Below are 22,540 nucleotides of genomic sequence, written 5' to 3'. Positions count from 1 at the left end.
ACATGCAGGCAGACACACACACGGGCACACACGCAGGCACACACATGTGCACACACGTGCAGGCAGACACACATACAGACGTGTACACACACATGCGGGCACACATGCACACTCTCCTCAGAGCCCTGGTGCAGGATGTGAGCACGCCGTCTCACTTGGCGCTTGGCTCACGGTCACCCGTCTCCCTCGTCGCACGGACAGCCAGGGCCCGGCTCAGCCTCCAGCGCCCGGCCCCGCTCCGTGCGGGCAGTCACCCGAGCACCCTGGCGGCACACGCTGACCCCGTGACCGTGTAGTCCTCCTTCCAGGAGGGAACCTACACAGAGGCCGGGCCCCACCCGCCGCCTGCCGCCCACCCACGCCCCCGGGCACACGGCTGGATCACTCTCCCAGCCGGCTCGCACACCCACTGGGGTGACACCACGCGCGCCTGCCTCGTGGCCGTTTAAAAGATAGCACAGGCCCCACGCGGGAGAGGGAGGCCCCACGCGGGAGGCCCTGATGTAGTCCCAGGCTCCTGGGGAGTAAACCAGTGGGTGGAAGGTACCTCTCTCTCTGTAACTCTGCCTTTCACATAAATAAGGAAACTTTAAAACTAACTAAATACAATATGGGGCGGGGGCAGGGGCGGGGCAGGGGCAGGTGGGTCGGGGCAGGGGGGTGGGCAGGGGCAGGGACAGGGGCAGGGGCGGGGCAGGGGGGTGGGCAGGGGCGGGGCAGGGGTGGGGCGAGGCAGGGCAGGGGCAGCCGTCTGGCCTCGCGGCTGAGGCCGGTCAGGACTCTCAGCTCCCTCTATCTGGGTGCCTGGGTTCGATCCCAGCTCTGGCTCCTCACTCCAGCTTCCTGCTAAAGGGATGGCGCCGATGGCTGGGGCCCTGCCACGGCACGGGCGACCTGGATGGAGCTCCCGGCTCCCGGCTCCAGCCCCGCGCAGGCATTCGGGGAGGGAACGAGCAGCCTGGAGCTCTCCAATAAATAAAAAGTCAACGACAAACGGAGGATGGCGCCGATCTTCACCGGGCGGCCCCTCAGTGTGCCGGGTCCCTGAGCCGAAGCAGGAGGCCGACGCGGGCCCAGGACCGGCTCCCCCCGGTGTGTGTGCGCCCAGCCATCCGGGAAGCAGCCCGGCCAGGCCCCGCAGGCAGAGGGCGGCTGGGGGAATTCCGGAGATTTTTATGTTCGTCTTGGTATTTTTCTGGCCTCTTACAATAGTTAGGATTTGTTTTTGTAAGAGAAAAAAAGCCCTTCCCGCTGATATAAAAACACCAGCAGCCTTGCCCCCGCTGGCTCCGCGCCGGCTCCCTGCCCCCAGGAAGAGGGAGGCGGGGCCCCACCGGCTGAGCTGGAGCAGGGAGAAGACCCCTGGGTGTGTTCCGGGCCAGCCCCGGCCTCGCCTGCACTGCAGGTCCCAGCAAGCTCTGCCCCAAGGCTGCGGAGGCCTCGTCTGAGCCCTACGCTCACCTCTCCCCCAGCCTGTGCAGCTGTAGCCGGGACAGCCAGGGGCTGAGCACACAGGAAACCTCCCAGCCGCTCCGCCCCCAGTGGCCACAGCGTCTCACCTGCAGCCCTGCCGCTGGGGGCGGCCCCACACGGAGCCCGGACCCCAAGGGGCTGCCCTGTCAGGTCAAAGCCAGCCCCGGGCAGTGAGGCCCACCGCTATCTGGCTTGCTTCCCGCCTCACCTCGCCCTCACTCCAACACTCCGGCCAAGAGCTTCCGGCCCCCAGCCCTGGGTGGCTCCCCGCTCCCCTGGACTCGGAACCGGCTTCCCCGCTGGCCCCTGCAGCGCCCCCCACCCATGGCCGCTCCCCCACATCCCACAGCCTCCCGGCAAAGAGCCCCCACCCTGGGGAGCAGGGCCCTCAGCAGTGGTGGCCGGCTGTGTGGACTAGGGGTGGCACACAGGGCTTGCTGTGCCCGCTGGACCCTCCCGACAGGCCTCCCACTGCCCGCTGCTGCCCGGTCCAGGTGCTGTCAGAGGCTCCCCCTGCTCCGTGCATCGGGTCACGGCTGGGCCTGGCTTCCTGTTCCCCAGCCACATGTTTGTCACCCACCCAGGGGGAGCATCCAGACCTCTGCTGGATCGGCAGGTGTATGGGGGGGGGAGGGAGAGGGAGAGAGGGAGAGGCAAAGAGAGAGAGAGAGGGAGGGAGAGGGAGAGGGAGGGAGAGAAGGAGGGAGGGAGAGAGGGAGAGAGGGAGGGAGAGGGAGGGAGAGAAGGAGGGAGAGAGAGAGGGAGAGAGGGAGGGAGAGGGAGAGGGAGGGAGAGAAGGAGGGAGGGAGAGAGGGAGGGAGAGGGAGGGAGAGAAGGAGGGAGAGAGAGAGGGAGAGAGGGAGGGAGAGGGAGGAAGAGAGGGAGGGAGAGAGGGAGGGAGAGAGGGAGGGAGAGAGGGAGGGAGAGAGAGAGGGAGAGGGAGGGTGAGGGAAAGAGGGAGAGAGAGGGAGAGGGAGGGAGGGAGAGAGGAAGGGAGAGAGGGAGGGAGAGAGAGGGAGAGGGAGAGGTTAGGGGAGAGGGTTGACTCCCCATGAGTTCTGAGTCCAGGAGTGGACAGACAAAGGCAGCCACAACTCAGCCAAGGAGGCACAGGGCAGAGACACTGGGAGGCCCCGGGGCCTGACCCAGTGTGGCCCCTGCTCCAGCTGCCTCGGGCTGGGGGGCCCTCGGGTCCCGGGAGTCGGGCGGTCCCCTCTTGGCTGTGGTCACTTCGTGCCAGGCTCCTGCTGTTTGCAATACAGAGGGTCGGGTAGGCGCGCCTCCTGCCCAGGGACCCCTCCCCCTCCCCCGCCGCCCCTGTGCTGAGCGCAGGGTGACTCCCTTGGGAGTCCTCACTGCAGAGGCTCAGGGGCACTGTGCAGCCTCCCCGGGCCTGGACACACTCCCACGCTCTCCCTCTGTCCGTCCAGAGCCTCCCCTGCACAGACGGGACCCCAGCCCCAGCCCTGCTGCTCACGCGCCCCGCCCGTCCCCGAGCCCGCGGGGCTGGCAGCTGGCCCGGTGCACACGGCCTCGCGTACTCTCAGCCGAGGGCCCTGCCCTTTGGGAGCCCGAGGCCCCTCGCCCCCACAAGTCAGGAGCAGGCCCGAGACACTGAAGGAAGGGCCCGGACGTGAACTCCCCGGGGCTGGGTGCTGTGTTCCCTGTGAGGGTCGCGAGAATTCATCAAAGTCCTGCACATGGTACGCACACAGTAGGCGCTCACACACTCACGCATGGCCCTCAGTTCTCAGTGCGCACAGTAGGTGCTCGCACATTCACGCACGGCCCTCAGCTCTCGGTGCACACAGTAGTTGCTCACACACTCAAGCACGGCCCTTGGTGCTCGGTGCACACAGTAGGTGCTCACGCAGTTCTACCCGTCTGCACCCCTCTGTATCAACCTCCCTGGACTCCGGCAAATGGGCCATCATGCTCCGCGACCACAGACGCTTTCCCACTGCAGACCCTGGGAGCCGGGACATCTGTAGCCGGGGAACAGACGGCTCCCGGCGCTAGGCACCGTCACACACGCTTGCCCTGTGACACGGCCAGAGCACCCCGGGGCCCCTCGGGAACAGACAGCTCCCAGCGCTCGGCACCGTCGCACACGCCTGCCCCGTGACACGGCCAGAGCACCCCGGGGCCCCCGGTACCTCCAGCCTCGTCCGGTCCACATCCTTGGGCAGCTTCACGCGGATCTGGTTTGTGACGATGAGGGCGTCGTAAGGGTACACCTGTCCGGGAGGAGACCACGGGCTCACCTCGGGACGCAGGCGTGTGCCCAGGGGCACACACGTGTCTCACGGGGGCAGGTGCGGCAGGGCTGGAGGTGAGGTCTTACCTTGTACTCTGGAAGACAAAGAGCAGACAGAGGGCCCATCAGAGGCAAAGGATTCGTGGCCAACGTGGGCCCCTCCCCGCCGGGCCACGCAGGAGCCGCCGAGCAGCCCGCACTGGGGCTCTGGCAGGGCTGCCGGGAGGGGCTCCAGGAGCGGGGGGGCACGGCCAGGAGGCTGCGGGCCAGATGGCAGCCGACCGGCACTGTGCTGCCCGGGCGCGACACCGTCTCCCCTGGCAGTTGGGGCCACCCCAGAAGGAAGCCCACCTCCGCCGGCCTGCCTGTGCGGTGCGCACCACGGGCAGAGCTGTCGGCGTCCACACCATGGCCTGACCCCCCTCTCAACCCGCTCGCTCCTGTCCAAGCTGCCGAGCGTGGTGCCCTGGCATGTAACGTTGCCCTGCCGGCCTCGTGTCTTACGAAGACAAAAGGCAGAGCGGCTGATGGGGCCTCGGTGAGCCCCCAGGAGTGGCACCCCACGCCCGAGGTCCTCTAGTGCCGGCTCTGGGGCTCAGAGACGTGGGCGGCCCCTTAGAGGAAGCCGTGCACACGAGCAGGGCTCCCAGCATCCTCAGGGACGAGCAGGTGAGCACGGCCCAGCTCAGGAGCCTTCTCCGAGCTGGGAGAGCAGCCCCACCAGGCCCCTGCCCCAGGCCAAGCGGCCACCCTCCCCGCCTGAGGGCAGGGTGGGGCAGGGCCTGGCCCCTCTCATCTGGATCAGACCCTGGAAGCCGTCTGCCTGCGACTCAGTTGCCCCGTGTGACGCATAACACTGAACAAGGCAGGGCAGGCCCCGCGCCCAGGACAGGAGCTCAGGGCCTCGGGCGACTCAGCACGGAGGGAAACGGATGTCCGGCTGGAAGAGGCGGGTCACGGAGCCACCGCCCGCATGGCACGCCCTGCCCGCCACGCCTGAGCCTTGTGCCAGCACGCCCGGAGGGCTGGCTCAAGAGCAGCGGAGGAAGCAGGGGCAGGCCCCCGCCCCCCGGAAGCCCTCGGGGGTTCCCGCCGCCTGTACCTCGCGTGCCCCAGCTGGCATCCCGGTCTGCTCCACAAGGGGCCAGGTTGGCGTTCTGGAAGAGAAAGAGAGAGAGAGGATGCAAGAGGGGGCTGCACAGGACCGGGGGGGTCAGAGACGGCCCCCACATGCCTCGCACAGCCAGCAAGGAGGTGTCGGCCGCGGGTGACACGCTTGGTGCCAGGCGGGAGGGGCGTGTCCGGGAGTGTGCACCTCGCTATCTAACCCCGCCTCCTTGAAGGTCTCCATTGAGCCTGCTCCCTCCTCAACACGGTGCCCACAGCCTGCTGGCCCCAGTGCTAGGCAGGCCCAGGCCGACCTCGCACCCTCTGTGCCCTGCAGGACGCCAAGTGGGGCCCGCTGGCACGTGCAGGTGATCCTGACTCCTGGGGCTCCGCCCTGTCTCACAAACTCCGGTCCTGGAGCCCCCGGATTCCAGCCACACTTACAGGCAGGTGCGTGTGCGAGACCAAGTCCACCCCAGCTGAGTCCCCGAGATGGGGGGGACCTGGGACAGCAGCCGCAGCTCCGGAGTGGGGGCTGCCTTAAGGATTCAAGAATCCTGGCATCTGAAAGTCCCGGGCACGCGTAAACACCCTGCACGCGCTCACCGCGTGTCCCACGCGCTCCCACAGGATGCGGAGCTGAGCACCCCTGCTCCTGTCTGCCTGTCCATCATTGGCAAACGCGGCCATCTTCGTGGGCTGAGACCATGCACCCTGGACGCTCCACTCCTCCGCCCAGCTGAAGAGATCACCCATGCACCGTGCACTCTCCCACTGAAGGCCCCCACCAAAAGGCCTCTCCGGCCCGCCTGGCCCCTGCACCTTGCTGGCGCCCAGAGGCTGAGCCCCTTCAAGTGATGTCTTCTCCAGGCCCCGCCCCCCAGCCCCTGGGGTGCAGGGTCTGAAATGGGGTCAGGGCTCTTGGCAGTGCCTCTGAAACTGAGTACAGGGCTCCGGTTTCAACAGAGGGAGCTGTGCAGGCGGGGTGGGGGCGGCGTGCGGGGCCCCGAGGGTACTGTTACAGGGGAGGTGCCCACGGCACAGGGGACCGGCGAGAGCTGCTGCGGTCCCGGAGTTGGGGAGCGGGGAAAAGCCGCAGGAGTGGGGTCCACGGTCCCCCGTGTGGAAGAGGGCAGCGGAGGCCGGGGAGAAGCCGGCCCCACTCCTGGCCCAGCAGAGGACTCCGCAGGCTGGGTAAGTGTGCAGGAGGCGCAGGGGTCTTTGTTTAAGCCCAGGGGGCGTCTCGCTCATCACGGACTTGTGCTTGACTCTGGGCCTCTCAAAAGGTCCAGCAACACGCGACCCATCCGATGCCCGCACCCGGGTGAGTGCCCCCTCGCCTCTCCCCAGTCCCTGCCCCTGCCCCTGCCGCTGGCCTGCGCCAGGCACCTGGGCTACCGCAACCTCTCACCTCGGCCACTTCACGGAAGAGTTCTCCCTAGGAGCTCCTGGGCACAATTCCCGAGGCATTTTGTGCACAGACTCGCACCCTGGGGGCACCTGTCCCTGTTGCTGGAAGCAGCGCAAACCTGCCTTGGCGACTTTGCTACCTGATGCAAAGGGGAAATGCTGCCCCCTAGTGCCCACTGCCCTGAACCACAGGCCTGGGCCGCTGGAGACCCATTTCCTCCGGCCTCCCTCGTTAGGGAGGGAAAGTGGGGTCCACTCCCGGCCTCTTTAGTGCCAAGTGGACACAGATTCTGCATGGCTCTCAGGGGCGAGGGGGCCTGGGCAGCGGCCACCCTGCACGGGCGGGCAGGAGAGCACCTGGCCAGGGGCCAACTTGAGGCAAGTCCTCAGTAGCTCACGGTGGGTTCCGCCCCCCCCCCCGGCTCCCGTGGCACCTGCCACGGGCCAGCCGCTCTGAGAACCTCCTCTGAGTGGGGCTGCAGCTCTGGGCTGCGGGCGTCGTCACCGCCACCTCACCGCTGAGGCTCAGGCGCCCCGATCGCAGACGCAGCACCCAGGGCCGCACGCCGGAAGCCCCGGGTTTGCTCTGCTAGCTAGGCAGGAGGGCGCGGCAACGGCGTCTGAAAGCTCAGGCGTGCAGGAGCCACGCTGGGGAGCTCACGGCTCAGGCGTCCTCGCACTGACCCTGGCAGTGTCGGTCACTTTAGGAAAGGCGAGGAAACCGCCCAGAGCTGGGCTTGAACTCGGGCTTGTCTGCGGCCAACACGCGCGCGCTTCCCGAGGCTACCGTCTGGGAAGGCGAGGCGAGTGTATTAAGTCTTTGTAGCCATGATACGCTTTTAGGTTCGGTCGGGGTCGGCAGGGTGGGGCGGCCGGGGAAGCCGCGGCTGCACCCCAGCTCCGAGTGCTGATTCGAGTCCCGACTGCTCCCTGCTAAGGAGCCTGGGAACGCAGCGGGAGAAGGCCCGCGTGCTCGGGAGACCTGGGCAGCGTCCCGGGCTCCTGGCTTCGGCCGCACGGCCATTTGCAGAGTGAATCAGTCCATGGAAGATGGGTCTCTCTCTCCCTGTCTCTCTCTGCTCCCCCCAACAGATGAATCAATCTTTTAGAATCATTTAGAATCCTTGTCGTTCAGCAGCTCCATGGCCTTTCAAAGGCCCCGCCTTCGCTTCAGCAAGCGCCTGGCGTCAGCTCGTCCCGGCTGCGCCGCAGGTGGTGAACACCGGAGCTGCTGTAGTGAGCGCTTCTCGTTTTTTTTTTTTTTTTTTTTTTTTTTTTTTTTTTTTTTTAAGATTTTATTTATTTATTTGAGAGGTAGAGTTACAGACAGTGAGAGGGAGAGACAAAGAGAAAGATCTTCCACCCACTGGTTCACTCCCCAGATGGCTGCAACAGCCGGAGCTGTGCTGATCCGAAGCCAGGAGCCTGGTGCTCCCTCCTGGTCTCCCACGCAGGTGCAGGGGCCCAAGGACTTGGCCCATCCTCCACTGCTTTCCCAGGCCACAGCAGAGAGCTGGATGGGAAGAGGAGCAGCCGGGACTCAAACCGGTGCCCATATGGGATGCCGGCGCCGTAGGTGGAGGATTAAACTGGTGCGCCACGGCGCTGGCCCCTTGGGTAGTTCTTTATCAGCTAGGAAGCGTCTCGTTTCTACTATTAATTATTGCTCCCTTTTCTAATATTTAAATTTTTCTACTCACTCGCTTTACCCTGACGTCCACCTGACGAAATACCAGCGTCGCCCTCTGCCTTCCTACACGCGACGTCAGCGTCTCTCCCTCACCCTCTGCTGGCGTGTCTGGCCTTTGAACAGTCTACGGAGTGCCCCTGCGGTGGCGCCGGCTGGTTTCGCAACCCAGCCTGCCAGTCTCGGGGGGCTCCGTCTGCACACCCCGAGTGCCAGACTGTCTGCACTGAGACTTCCGCCAGGGGCTCGCACAAGCCTCCCGGGGTGGGGGCGGGGGGGGCGGCTGTCCCATCTGCTGGGTGTTGGGGTCCAGGGCAGCCCTCTGGGGCACAGGGGGCTTGGGACAACAGACCCAGAGCGAGCCCCGGAAGACCCTGCCTCGCTGGTGAACAAGAACCACACGAGTGGAGCGCGGGGCCTCTACGCCTCGGCCGCCAGGAAGCTCAGAGCTGAGCCTGAACCGCTCTCTGGCAGGGTTCTCATTTCTGCTGCATTTTCTCCGATCGCGTCTCCCCGCCCCCTTCGCGAGTGGTGCCCACGGGGCTTTTCTCTCCGTGTGTCTCTGTTTTTCCTTTAGGCCACCCGGAGCCCTTGTCAAAGGCACAGAGCAAGAAACAACACACGGGACGACTGACGCGCAGGCCCGGTGCTGCCCGGCTCCTCGCACGCACAGGGACGGCACACGCCCTCCTAGCCCTCTCCTTCCCGCCCGCGAGGCGCCCGCGTAGTAGAGTGGCCCGGGTCCGAGGCTGGCTCTGGGCGAGGGGACAGAGCCCGCCCCGCCCGAATGCTGGCTGCACCCCGCGGCTGGAGACCAAGACGTGCCGTGTCACCACGCCGAGGAGCCTCAGCCCGCGCGGCCGGTCCCGAGAGGGAAACGCTCTTGGGTCACGGACAAACGGGCTCAGAGCTGGGAGAGGCGGCCCCGGAGCGGGGCGGGGGGCCTGGGGCTGTGTGTAGGAGGCTCTGGTCCACCAGGCTTCCCTGACGCCAGGCTCCGCACCCACCGGGTGCAGGGCACACAGGGTCTGTCTCCCAGGAGCGAGGCCGGCCCCCTGCAGAGACCCAGGCTTGCAGTCACGTGTCCCAGGGTTTGGGAGACCCAGAGTGGGCTGGCAGCAGCCAAAGGGAGCCCCCAGCCACGGGTGGGCCGGGCCTGCCCTGGGGCTGAGGACAGCAGCCCAGGACGGGGGCTCCCAGCCCTCGCAGGCCACAGGGCACAGCGCAGCCCTCCCTCGGGGTCCCAGGACGGCGACAGACACCCAGCTCCTCGCATAAAATGACGGCACGGTAGGGACATACGAGGGACTCTGACTGCGTGGAATGTGGGCTCGGCAGGCTACGTTGGTGCAAAAAGCCTTTAAGTCCACGCCTCCCCTTACCATACTCTGTGTTTTCCGTGGGCCTCCCCTCTAGATGCCCTGCAGAGCGGCCACGGGGACAGCCGCCACGCCTCGCTGCTCGGGGAACCAGGGCCAGGAGCCGCGGCCACCTGGCTGGCGCTGTGCCTTTCCCGGAGGATTCCCCACCCGAAGCAGTGTCCCAGGAGGCGGGTACCCAGGGAACCTTGGCCTGTGTCACGGGAGGAGGGGTGAGGCTGGAGGGGCTTCCTGGGGCAGCCCCGACCCCGCCACTGGGCGGGGCCTGCAGCAGGAGTGGAGGGGAGCAGCGGTGTTGCAGGTCCCGCCCCGGCAGCCCTGGCGGAGCACGGCCCCCGCCTCCCCCTCCCTGCGTGGGAACCGCGCGGACTCGGGGTCAGGGCCGGCACAGCGTGGCTGGGGAGGGGTCGGGTACCTACCCGGTGGTCCAAGCCATTCTTGCCATATCCTGGGATGGAGTCAGACTTGGAATAGTGGAAACCTGAAACAGACACACAGCCGTCACGAGCGCCCAGCCCAGCCCGGCCAGGGGGCGTGGCCGGGCAGGGACCCCAGGCCACCCGGCCAGGGTGTGGGTGACAACCTGAGCCCGCCCATGACACACAGAGCCTGACCCCAGCCCTGTGGGCACCCATGGCCAGGGACGGGTCCTCTGTCGCCCCTCCCCCACTTCAGACAGGGGCCCTGGGGGCAGAGGCAGGGCAGCCAGAGCTGAGCCGGGGTCAGCAAACAGAGACCCACCACAGCCCCACGCCACGGCAGCCGGCACCTCCCACGGCCTGCGTGGGAAGGCAGGGAGGAGGCAGAGCCTGGGCCCCCTGCAGGGGCAGGCCCAGTCACGGGAGGAAGCACACTCGGGAGGCCTATGCCGCTCACGCCAGCATGGCGCACGTGCCCAGTGCCCCCGAGGCCTTGCGTGGACACAGCGCTGCAGGCCGTGCCTCCACGGGGAGGGAGGGCGCCGTGCACACAGCTGCTGGCCCACCCGCCTCCTGCCCCGGGAAGGCCTGGCTTCCGAGCAGGGCCGCAGCCGGCAGCCTTTCATTCCGGGGCTCTCAGCGGCTCACTGAGGACACAGGAAATTCTGTCAAGGCCACAGGTGGACACAGCAAAGCCCACGAAAAGACGCCCATGGGAGGTTCTGGAAGGTGCTGGTCAGGACCTCTGGCTACGTCAGCATGAGGGGGTCTCAAAGTTCTCCCAAAGAACCCTGTTGTCACACGGCCTATGACCCCTGATATGCAAACCAAGAGTGGGGCAGCGAGGGGGCTCGGGGCCGGGCCTGCTCCTCCTGGCCTGTCCAAGCTGCTCCAGGTAAGTGGTCTGTCCGGCTCTCACTGCAGAGGGGGCATCGGGGCGCAGGGCCACGCAGGCACTGGCCCCAGGCCAGCCAGCGGCAGTCCCCGGATGCCCCCCGACTTGTAATCCTGAGGTCCCTCCAGGAAACAGCTGCTTCCTGGCTCATGCACTGATCCGGGCCCACCCTGGCTTCCAGCGGATTCCCCAGCTGGCAGCCTTCACCCCGCTAGGGGACCCTCCCCGGAGCCCACACTGCATCGGGATTCTGGGTCGGGGTCTGCTGTCCATGCCCACAGCTTTCTGGGCCACCCGACGCCCACCAACGTCCGGGAACCACTGCCCATGGCCTCAAGACCAGCACACGCCCAGCTGCGTCCGTGCACCACCCAGGCCAGCGGGTCTCCCCAGGACACGCGCGTAACATTCCCAGCACACGAGCGCCATCTGCTGGCCGTGGTGTTTGACCATTTCGCAGGAGGCGCAGAAACCTGAGTTTCCTGACGGCCACTTGGTGCCGGCCACCTCTTCTGCCCGCCTGCTGTGCCCACGCCAGCCAACCATCAGCCACGATTTAGATCGGCCCCACTGGTTCCTGGCGCAGCGCCGGCTCTCTCCCGCAGGTCCACGCCGTCTCCTGTGGCCTCCCTGGAGTTTGGGGGACGTCCCCTAGCTTTAAGGGCGAGTCTGCCAGAGGCAAAGACTCAGCTTCACTCTGAGAACATCTTCCTTTCTCACTTGGCCCTGAGGCTGTGCCTGCCGAGCCCAGATCGGGGGCAGCTCCTCGCCGAGCCCAGATCCGGGGCAGCTCCTCGCCGAGCCCAGATCCGGGGCAGCTCCTCGCCGAGCCCAGATCCGGGGCAGCTCCTCGCAGAGCCCAGATCCGGGGCAGCGTCCCGCCCTCCTGGGGCCTCCTGGATTCTGACGGGGATCAGCTGTCATGTGGGTGGGACGCGGCCTCGCTCACCGGCTGCTTTCAGCTGCTTTTGCGTTCCCCTTGGCTACACTTTCCGGAAGTCTGACTACAATGCGTCCTGGCGTGGGCTTTTCCAGGGCCTCCTCTCGGGGGGTTCGCTCGATTCCTGAACCTGCAGATTCACGTCTTCTGGCCAACATTTCTCAAGTTCCCAGCCCTTCAAGCCCATTCCCTGTCTCCTCTCCGTCTGGGAACCCAGTGGTACACTACCGTCTCCCAGGTCCCGAGGCACTCCTCAGCCCTTCTGCTACTTTATCTTTGCTTTGTCCTTTAGTTTGATACGCTCTGTTGCTCTGTTTTCAAGTTCCTCCCCCTCTCGAAGTTGTCCAGGGTCTTGGCCAACAAGGGCTCGGACGGGGTCTCAGTCCCGAAGCCGCCGGCGCCGAGGGCAGGGTTCCTTAGTGAGATTCCCGGGCTGCGTCACGTGGCTTCCAGTTCGGTTCTGTCGTGGCGGGGGAGACCCGCCCACACCTGATCTCATTTGTCGCTGCAGAAGGCCATGAAGTGTCTCGTGGATCACACGAGGGGTGGGCACAGGGTGCCGGTCCACCCAGGCTATGAAGCCGGGTTTCTCGTGGACATGCTCACTGGTCACTTTATGCGCCCCTGGCCCTCGGGCATTCAAACCCAGCCTGAGACTTGGCTGCACCCGTCTCCTCCTGAGCCAGGCTTCCCCGAGGCCAGGGCGGCTCACTCAGGAGTTCATTCAGGAACCGGTTCCCGCCAGTTGCTTCCAGTATGGTCAGGTTATTTGCAGCTGTTTCATCCACTGATTTTTATTTTGGTTATTGTATTCTTCAGCTCTATACACCCGTTCCATTTGATTTTTGTTTTGATAACCTCTGTCTCTGGTGGGATTTTTCAGTAGCTTCGGCAGTGTCTGCCATGAGGGACCCCTTCGAGTCCCTTTCACACTGTGCCAATGTTGACTCTTTGCTGCGTTGGTGACTGTCGGTCGTCTTCCCCAGTCAGTCACCCTCTGGTCCCTGGGACACGGAGTGCCTTTCCAGCGTGTCCTGGACGGCTGGGATCGAGGGTTAGGAGCTGAGACACACGCGAGTCCTCATTCCAGCAGGCAGGTTTAGTGCGTAGGGCACCAGCACAATGTGGTCTTCAGAACTTGTCTAAGCGCCGTTCCGACGCTGCCCACGGGGGCATACTGTGCATTCCGAGTTGCCTTGTGCCACTGGGATGGGGTGGGGTGATGTCAGCCAGGGGTGTGGCCATTTCCCTGCGCCCACTCTCGGGGCCACGGGGTATCTGCAGGCTTCCTGCTCGGTACCTGCTGGTGTGGTGGGAGGAGGGAAACCCCACACCGCCACCTTGTGCCCCTGCGTGGGCGCAGTCCACGCCCCCTCCCTCCCTCTGGAGTCCTCCATGAGTGTCAGAGGGGTTGTTCCTGGGTTCTTTGGGGTGAACTTCCTGCAGAAGAGCTGGGAGAGGAGGAGACCATGTCTCATGCCCCGGGCTGCCGTCTAGACCCGTGGAAGTCGGTCTCTTGGGGCGGGACTGGTCATCAGTAGCTTTTACAGGTCCTGGGGATCCCGTGTGCAGGAAGTTTTTTTAAAAGCCCCTCCACGCTGGCAGAGGTTTCACTCGACTCTCACCGGCCCATGCGCTAAACGAGAGTCCAGGTGGGTGCTTGGCCCAGTCATTGTGACGCTGCTTATGATGCCTGTGCCTCACGTTGGACTGCCCGAGTTCAAGTCCCAGCTCTGTTCCCGACTCCAGCTTCCTCCTGCAGCGGGCGACGGCTCAAGTGCGTGGGTCCCTGCCGCCCGCATGGGGGACCTGGCTGCAGCTTTGGGTTCCTGGCTTCAGCCTGAGCTGGCCCTGGCTGCGGCAGGCACCTGCGGAGCGAACTGGTAGATCGCAGGATGGGAGAGCCCAGTCTCTCTTGTTCTCGCTCAAATACATTAAAAACACAGTCAACGTTAAAAAAGGATTCCACTTCACAGTCGAGGCGGCTTCGGTCTGAGGAGGTAAAGTGACCTCCACAAGGTCAAGCTGACAGAGTGAGCGCAGGGCTCCTGCAGCCGGCAGAGCCACCATCTGCCCCAGCAGCCCCGTCTATGTGGGTGTGGAGGCGGCCGAGACTCCTGGAGACCTGTGCGCCACGGATGGCAGTGGCCTTGTGGAGCGCGTGGCTGAGTGTGCACAGAGGAGAGGGAGGGAGAGCACGTGGCTGAGTGTGCACAGAGGAGAGGCAGGGAGAGTGCATGGCTGAGTGTGCACAGAGGAGAGGGAGGGAGAGCGCGTGGCTGAGTGTGCACAGAGGAGAGGGAGGGATGGAGCGCGTGGCTGAGTGTGCACAGAGGAGAGGGAGGGATGGAGCGCGTGGCTGAGTGTGCACAGAGGAGAGGCAAGGAGAGCGCGTGGCTGAGTGTGCACAGAGGAGAGGTGGGGAGAGTGCGTGGCTGAGTGTGCACAGAGGAGAGGCAAGGAGAGCGTGTGGCTGAGTGTGCACAGAGGAGAGGCGGGGAGAGTGCGTGGCTGAGTGTGCACAGAGGAGAGGCGGGGAGAGCACTGGCTGAGTGTGCACAGAGGAGAGGGAGGGAGAGCGCGTGGCTGAGTGTGCACAGAGGAGAGGGAGGGAGAGCGCGTGGCTGAGTGTGCACAGAGGAGAGGGAGGGAGAGCGCGTGGCTGAGTGTGCACAGAGGAGAGGGAGGGAGAGCGCGTGGCTGAGTGTGCACAGAGGAGAGGGAGGGAGAGTGCGTGGCTGGGTGTGCACAGAGGAGAGGCGGGGAGAGCGCGTGGCTGAGTGTGCACAGAGGAGAGGCGGGGAGAGCGCGTGGCTGAGTGTGCACAGAGGAGAGGCAGGGAGAGCGCGTGGCTGAGTGTGCACAGAGGAGAGGCGGGGAGAGCACGTGGCTGAGTGTGCACAGAGGAGAGGCGGGGAGAGGACGTGGCTGAGTGTGCACAGAGGAGAGGCAGGGAGAGCGCGTGGCTGAGTGTGCACAGAGGAGAGGGAGGGAGAGCACGTGGCTGGGTGTGCACAGAGGAGAGGCGGGGAGAGCGCTGGCTGAGTGTGCACAGAGGAGAGGCGGGGAGAGCGCGTGGCTGAGTGTGCACAGAGGAGAGGCGGGGAGAGCGCTGGCTGAGTGTGCACAGAGGAGAGGCGGGGAGAGCGCGTGGCTGAGTGTGCACAGAGGAGAGGCGGGGAGAGCGCGTGGCTGAGTGTGCACAGAGGAGAGGCGGGGAGAGCGCTGGCTGAGTGTGCACAGAGGAGGGGGGGAGAGCGCGTGAGCCCACGGGCAGTGGCAGCGGATCTGGGGTGAGGTGGCAGTGGCGTGAGTGCGACCCAAGTCCCATCAGGCCCTGCAGGCACCGGACACCGCGTCTCCCCAGGCCCAGCCTCCCTGCCTGCGACCCCTCGCCCTCTGCACTCCGCTGGGACCACTCTGGGGCCCTGAGCAGCTCTCCCGGGGTCTGTCCTCCTCTGGGCTGACCCCTCAGAAGTCAGAGCAACTTCCAAACAGCCCCGGGGAGGTCCTCTGTGGCCAGATGCAGCTGGAGACACGGCTCCCGGCAGCACCCACCTCCATGCTTTCTGGACACCTGAGCCGTCTCCCGGGCAGGCGGCCGTGGGCTCCCCGGTGCCTGCACTTCTGACCGCAGCCGTGGCCTTCTGCAAGTCTGGTCCCCCCCCCCCCCCCCGCCGCCTCTGTGTCCCCAGCAGAGGAAGGAGAGGCCGGAACACCCGCTCCAGCCCTCAGAAATTTGAACGCGAGACCCTCGAGTGCTCCAAGCATGGGGCTCAGGCAGGGGAGACAGGCCTGTGGCAGCTGCGGAAGGAACGCTGGGCTCCATAAAGCCAGGGTGCTGGGACGCCGAGCCCCCGCCTTGCCTGCCGTGGTCCCCCTGCACTTAGGGAGAGGCTTTGGCAGGCCTGTGGGTGGGGGGCGCCCACGGGGAGAAGACGCAGAAGGTCACAGATAAAGGTCAGGCCTGCGCTGGGGGAGGGGCAGCACTTCCGGCGTGGGGTGGGGATCTCAAGACCCAGGCAGAGGTGGGAGGGTGCAAAGGAGCCCAGAGATGTGGAATGAGACCCCAGCTCCTGCCACGGCCCTCACACGGGCACTGCCGGGGCGGGGAGCCAGGCAGGTGCTGGCCTGGGCACGCCCGGGGGCACTGACACGCTGGGATTTCGGCTCTGCCCCAGGCAGCCGCGTCCTCTCGTGACCTCCCCAGCTCCCACCGCTCGCTCTGGGGGCTTGGAGATGAGCGGGAGGCGGAGAGAACACCCTGACCCCCAGCTGGGGGCCTTGCTAACAGAAAGACCCACGCCTCCTGGCCAAGGTGGCCATTCCCACGGAGGAGCCTCTGTACCACGCGGCTACCCCGGCACCTGCCCAGCGTCTGTGTTGGCTCCTTGTCCTGGCACGCAACCCCTTGACTGCCCACGTGCCCCGCATCCTGCTGTGCTGACCAGGGTGGGGGTCCCTGGGCCCCCACCCCAGGCCGGGCAGCCCTGCCTCCCCCTCCCCAGCTGCCCATCCCATGCGTGATGTGGGTACAACTGAATCCGGCCGTGGGGCTGGCGGTGAGCGCCTCTCCCTGGCCAGCCCTGCCTGCCCACCCCACCCTCATGTGCTGCGTGCGAGCACCCCTCCTGCCTGCCTGTCCCAACCCCAGCTCCAGTGGGGGTCAGACCACGGAACCCCCTAGACCCTTCCCTTCCAGTCGAGTGCAGTGACCTAGCTTGTCCCACAGATCTACGCTCACGGCCCCTCCCCCGCCACGCCGGTCCCTCCTGTTCCTCCACCCCCAGCCCTGCCTCCACCCTGACGGCCATGTCCCTCCCCACACCCTGCACTGAGGGAGACCCTCCCTCCCGGACTGCTTGTTTCAACCGCACCCTCGCTCCGGGCTGCCCGGCTCCTAACCCAGGCGCCCATGACCCCAGGGCAGGGGCATGGCTGCTGCTCCGCCCCCAGTACCAGGTGGTATGCAACACGTGAAGGCGCCTGGCCCTCGCCCAGGCCCTGTGCCCACCCGGGGCTCTTGGCTCCGCCCCTCACTCAGGCCTGCCCCCTCCAGTATGCTCAGGGGACGGACAGGCAGCAGATCCAGGAGTCTCTTCCCAGCCAGGACTCTTCCCGCCTGAGAACCCCAGAGGGACACGGGGGAGGGGAGAGGCCGTGTCCGCCCTTGCCCCCGCCCGCAAGAGAAGCTTTGCGGGGACCCCGGCTCCAGAACCTCCCTCCCAGGGGCACGGGCAGTGTCCTGCCCTCGACCAGGCCCTGCAGGGAGGCTCACAGCTGCAGACAGAGGGGGGGCACACAGCAGGTGCCACAGCCACTGGCTGGGCTGGGGGTGAAGACCCTCCCACCCGTCTCCCAGCCTGGGGTTCGAGAAAGGGTGCTGCTCCCTCGGGGGGGCCGGGTTCTCTGGGCGGGGTCTCCGCCGGCCAGGGGCTGTTCTGGGCTGCCGCGCAGTGCAGGATCTGAAGCGCCGGGAGTGTGGGACGGGGCGGCCAGGGAGGGGCCTCTGCAGCCTCCCTGCGGGCAGCGAAGCCTCATCGCACGAGGCCCAGGCCCCTCCCTCAGAACGGAAACTCACAAGCCTCTGCTCTCGGGTCACAGGGAGCCCTGCCCAGGCCTTATGAAAAGCAAGAGGGGCGGGGCCCGTGGTAGACCCTCCCTGGAGGGCGTGGCCATGCCTGGCTGAGAGCCACAGCCCTAGGGTCAGCCTGGCCTCTGGGCGGGGCCGTCCCCACCTGCCTCTCCCCTCCCAGCGTGCAGCAGGTGCTCAGTAGACACGGGGGGGGGGGGGGGATGACTGAGGTGAATTCAGCCCCAGCTGGGGTGTGCTGATGGCGTCATGGGTGGCATGAGGCTGTGACCAGGCCCCCTTGGAGCCCACGGAGGCACCCAGGTGGGCGGGGGGTAGCAGGGCACACGGGCGCTCCTCCCGCTGGCACCTCCGCCCCTCCCAGCTGCCCGCTCGCTTCTCCAGCCCGTCCTGCTGCCCCCGGCCCCCGGTCGGCGTCTGGCGCAGACTGGAGGCTCAATAAACACCCATGGAATCCATTTCAGCTCAACTGTATTCAGCGTCACAGGCCGGCGTCCTGGGGTGCAGGCGGGCACCGACAGCCCGCCCTGCAGCCCCTCACCCTGCCCTCGGTGCAGGGAGGGTGGTCGCCCACCCCAGACCCCTGCACGCTGACCTCAGCTCCTGCCCAGCCCTGAGGCGCCGACGCCACGGGGGCTGCAACCTGGGCGCTGGCTTAGGAGAGCACACGCGACACGAGACACGGGTGGCGGCCGGTCTCCGGCACTGTAATCGGCACGCCCCGCGTCCTCACGGGTTCCCGTCCCCTGGAGCGCCATGAGCATCACGGGACGAGGATGAGCACGGATGACACCGAGCACGGCCGCCGGGCTCAGCCTCCCACCCGGCAGACCCAGGCTCAGAGCTGCGGCTGGCGGGGGGGGGGGCGAGGCCGGATCTGCCCCTGGGTCTGTCTGGCAGCAAAGCTGGGATTCTCCCTCTGCCTTCGCACACCCACATTACCCCCTCGGCCTCTGCTTCCAAACCGGCCCCAACCGGGCCCCGGAAACGATGCCCGCGGCTTAGCCCCGGAGGCTACTTCCGGGGGCTGTGGGTGTTCAGCATCTTCAAGCCAATGACACGATCTGGAACTTTACATTTGGAAATCACTCCCCGCTCAGGCAGACGGCGTCCCCGGCGCCCCCGAAGTCTGAGGCCTCAGGATGAGTCACGGGGGGCTGAGTCTGGACTCGCCCACCTGAGCCATGCCCCGCCCTGGAGGGACGCAGGCCCCGAAGCCCCGCGCCGGCAGCCCGGAGAGAACTCGGGGCGCCTGCTGCCAGGGCCCACCGCGAGCACACTGCCAGCCGAGCCAGGTTTGCCCTCGTGGCGGATGACTCATGGGAGGTGTGGGGGCTGCTGGGAGCCACGGGCCCTCTGCGCCCGCCACGGCTCCTCGCTCAGAAGAGCCACTCACGCGAGAACTCGCTGTCCCCGGGCACCCTGTGGACGGGGTCTCGGTCGGGGCCGCTGCTCTGGGACAGTGACTGGCTGTCCAGGTCCGGGGAGTTGGTCCTGGTGTCCGGCTCGCCCTTGAGCAGCAGCCAGCTGGTCTTCTGTGGGGAAGGAGAGGCCGCGTGAGTCCCGGGGCCGCTCGCCTGCTCTGCCACCTCTGCTCTAGGGGCCCACGTCCCCCTAGAAAACACAAGGAGCGAGGAGCCCACCTCTCACCGCGGGACCCACCCAGAGGCCGCACGGCGCTGCCCCATTTCACAGATGCAGAAACTGAAGCTGAGGGAGCTCGGGCTCGGGGCTTCACCTCGGGGGCACAGGGCGAGCCCACCCAGCCTGGGGTCCTCCCCACCCAAGTCAAGGGGAGGGGCCTCGACGTGAGAGCCAGGGACGGGGACCTCAGCCCACGGGTCTGATCCCGGATCCCACCCGCAGCCCGCTTTCGTGAGGACGAGTGGATGGGCGTGCGGCTGTGCCTTCCCCGAGCAACATCCCGGGGCCGCTTGCCCGAGGGCGGCGGCGGCATCAGAGGCGTGCAGCCTGCGAGGTGGGAAACAGCCAGACAGATGGCGTCGGCCGGCCGGACAGACACACGGTGGCCGCTGGGCCTGCTGTGGAGCCCGGGAACACGGCTGGCTTCTTTCCCTTGCCTGTTCACACCCCCACCCCGGTTACGGGGCTGGAGCCAGAGCCAATCCGTGGGCAGCAGGTGCGCCTGAGGCCGGCAGAGCGCTGTGCCCTCGTGACCTTGGGGGAGCCCCAGGAGCGGCCCGTGAGAGGAGGCACAGAGTGGGGTCAGCGCCCCGCGTTACCTTCCTGCTGTCCTGCTCGAAACTCGCGTCCTCCCCGTCCAGTCGCCTCGAGGCTGGAAGGGAGAAGCCGGCCGTGAGCACCACGCGCCCCGGGCCCCGCGCCCCGCCCTGCAGAAGACTCTCCAGGAAAGGGCGGCGCGGGAGAAGCTTCTGGCAGGCAGGCTGAGAAGGTGGGCCCCTGGCCCTGGGCGTGAGCAGCCCTGGAGACCGAGGGCCGCTATGAGGGGCGGGGGGGGGGGGGCGCCCGCCGCTCCCGCAGAGAGAGACTCGTGCTCAGAGGCCCCACTCGGCGTTTGGAAGAACACGTTCCGCCTTCCAGGGTGAACTAGGAAGCAACAGGTCTCCGGCAGGACGTGAGCCATGTGGACTGCCTGGCCCCACCCAACCCATTGTTCAGACTGGGGGGCAGCGGCCGGGGGGATGGCCTGCCTCATCCACGGTCACGGCCAGCGTGGCAGACACTGACCAAGTGCTTCCCTGTCTGTCCCACTCTGCTCCTGGCTGTGCGTAAGCAGAACACGGGGAGCGGGTTACGTCCCCGGGGAGAAGGGACAAAGCCCCCCAGACAGGGCCAGGGAGACCCTGCACGCAAGGTCACCTTGCACAGTTGCTGGGCCACAGAGACCACCGGGGCTGAGCCAGGAGGCTCTGTGTTCCACGTGCAGGTGTATGCACACGTGTGTGTGTGCATGCGTGTGTGTGCGTGCATCACTCTCCTCAGCTGAGATCGTCTCCAACCAAGAAGACGCCACGCGAGGCCACGCCCACTTTTCTCGGCACCCGACTCAGTACGGAAAACCCCGTTTAGCATGCTCTGCCCCGACACACGCACCCCATGCATGGAACCGTTAAGCAACGAGGCCGTCTCCTGCCCCAGCCCGCCAGGGACACCGGGGCCCTGGCCAGGACCCGCCGGGGCAGGCTTCTTACCTGCCGCCCGCGGAGGGCTGGGGCCCGGCAGCCCTCTAGGACGCCCTGCGTCCCGCACGACCGAGGACAGGACGGACACCAGGCCAGAGAGCTCGGACACGGGGGACTGGGCTACAGGACCTTGACAAGATAAGGCCAGAGCAGGAGGCTGAGCAGCTGTCCGGAGGCTGCTGGCGCCCTGGTCCTCCAGCGTTCTCAACCCTGCTCTCTCCGGCCAGAGGACAGCGGGAGAGCGCGTGCGGGGGCGGGGGGGCAGCGGGGGCCCCTGTTGCTGGGACGACGGCCGGCGCCCAGGAGCGGGGCCTTGAGTGCCTGACCACACACACAGGCTCGTCCTGGCCGCAGCCACCTCAGGCCCAACACCAGCCCCAACGAGCGGCTGACGACAAGGCATCGGGCTCCCAGGGCCAGTGAGCAGTGTGCCAGACGCTACCTGAGGCTTTTCACATCCGGGTCACCAGCACGCAGTGGGCTCTGTGGAGAACCAGGAGCCCAGGTAGGAACACACGGGGGAAGGGCACTCTGTTATTCACGGCTGGCTTCCTTACCAGCCTCAGTTTCCTGTTCTGTAAAATGGGCAAGTAACGCCGAGTCCTGCAAGCTGTGAGGACCCCGTGGGGTCACCTATGCAAAGGGAGAACAACTGGAGGGGCAACCGTGGGGGGGGGCAACGTGGGGAAAAGCAAGAACTGAGCCGGGGGCTGCACCGTGGCACTCTGTGTGTGTGTGTGTGAGCCGGGGCTGCACCGTGGCACGCTGTGTGTGTGTGTGGGGGGCTGCACCATGGCATGCTGTGTGTGTGTGCGTGTGTGTGAGCCGGGGGCTGCACCGTGGCACGCTGTGTGTGTGTGCGTGTGTGTGAGCTGGGGGCTGCACCGTGGCACGCTGTGTGTGTGTGTGTGTGTGTGTGTGAGCCGGGGGCTGCACCGTGGCACGCTGTGTGTGTGTGCGTGTGTGTGAGCTGGGGGCTGCACCGTGGCACGCTGTGTGTGTGTGCGTGTGCGTGTGTGTGAGCCGGGGGCTGCACCGTGGCACGCTGTGTGTGTGTGTGTGTGTGTGTGTGTGTGAGCCGGGGGCTGCACCGTGGCACGCTGTGTGTGTGTGTGAGCTGGGGGCTGCACCGTGGCACACTGTGTGTGTGTGTGTGTGTGTGTGTGAGCCGGAGCTGCACCGTGGCACACTGTGTGTGTGTGTGAGCTGGGGGCTGCACCGTGGCACGCTGTGTGTGTTGGGGGGGAGGGGGGCTGGGGGCTGCACTGCGGCACTCTGTGTGTGTGTGTGTGAGAGAGCTGGGGGCTGCACTGCGGCACGCTGTGTGTGTGTCTGTGTGCATGTGTGTGCACGCGTGCACGTGTGTGTGTGTGAGCCGGGGGCTGCACCGTGGCATGCTGTGTGTCTGTGTGCGTGTGTGTGCACACGTGCACGTGTGTGTGTGTGAGCCGGGGGCTGCACCGTGGCACACTGTGTGTGTGGGGGGCTGGGGGCTGCACCGTGGCACGCTGTGTGTGTGTGTGTGGGTGTGTGTGTGGGCTGGGGGCTGCACTGTGGCATTCTCTGTGTGTGTGTGTGTGCGCGTGTGAGCCGGGGGCTGCACCGTGGCATGCTGTGTGTGTGTGTGTGTGTGTGTGCGTGTGAGCCGGGGGCTGCACCGTGGCATGCTGTGTGTCTGTGTGCGTGTGTGTGAGCCGGGGGCTGCACCGTGGCACACTGTGTGTGTGTGTAAGCTGGGGGCTGCACCGTGGCACACTGTGTGTGTGTGAGCTGGGGGCTGCACCATGGCACACTGTGTGTGTGGGGGGGCTGGGGGCTGCACGGTGGCACGCTGTGTGTGTGTGCATGTGAGCCGGGGGCTGCACTGTGGCATGCTGTGGGGGGGGGCTGGGGGCTGCACTGTGGCACACTGTGTGTGTGTGCGTGTGGGCCGGGGGCTGCACCGTAACACGCTGTGTTGGGGGGAGTCACACATTCAAGACGACCAGAGAAAGAGCGTCCTGCACCTTTTGTAGCAGACAAGGCTGTTCCCTCAGGGCCCTGGAAGGCACCTGCAGAGGGGCGGGACTTCCTACTCCCTGAAGCCCCCAGGGAAAGTCGAGGTCTCTTTCTTTCAGGGCACAGAGCTGGGTGCCTTCCCTGTCGACGCCATCTTGCAGTCACCCACACCTGAACATGCCCGCATGGACACACACCCTCACCCATTTATTCACACT

General features: G+C 66.4%; 1 protein-coding gene across 8 annotated transcripts in view; it reads right to left on the bottom strand.

The window, feature by feature from the left end:
* Nucleotides 1–22,540, bottom strand: part of ABLIM2 (actin binding LIM protein family member 2) — a 112,687-nt gene that overhangs the window by 8,234 nt on the left and 81,913 nt on the right. For 5 of the 8 annotated variants that reach the window (XR_016228653.1, XR_016228642.1, XR_016228645.1 and 2 more), the window contains 6 exons: nucleotides 20,334–20,453; nucleotides 19,404–19,456; nucleotides 18,557–18,695; nucleotides 9,733–9,794; nucleotides 4,833–4,887; nucleotides 3,630–3,825 (listed from right to left, as the gene is read on the bottom strand). Coding sequence is in view for 1 of the 8 variants with exons in the window: in XM_070068010.2 (XP_069924111.1) it covers nucleotides 3,630–3,710; nucleotides 3,818–3,825; nucleotides 4,833–4,887; nucleotides 9,733–9,794; nucleotides 18,557–18,695; nucleotides 19,404–19,456 (398 nt within the window). In the remaining 7 variants the exon portion in view is untranslated. The remainder of the gene's footprint in view (nucleotides 1–3,629; nucleotides 3,826–4,832; nucleotides 4,888–9,732; nucleotides 9,795–18,556; nucleotides 18,696–19,403; nucleotides 19,457–20,333; nucleotides 20,454–22,540) is intronic. The other 3 variants (XR_016228646.1, XR_016228650.1, XM_070068010.2) reach the window with 2 other exon arrangements.

This window comes from Oryctolagus cuniculus, chromosome 2, assembly GCF_051225735.1.
Source record: "Oryctolagus cuniculus isolate XC-2025 breed Fujian yellow rabbit chromosome 2, ASM5122573v1, whole genome shotgun sequence".
NCBI classification, from domain to species: domain Eukaryota; kingdom Metazoa; phylum Chordata; class Mammalia; order Lagomorpha; family Leporidae; genus Oryctolagus; species Oryctolagus cuniculus.
This window is presented reverse-complemented; position numbering and strand designations above follow the sequence as displayed.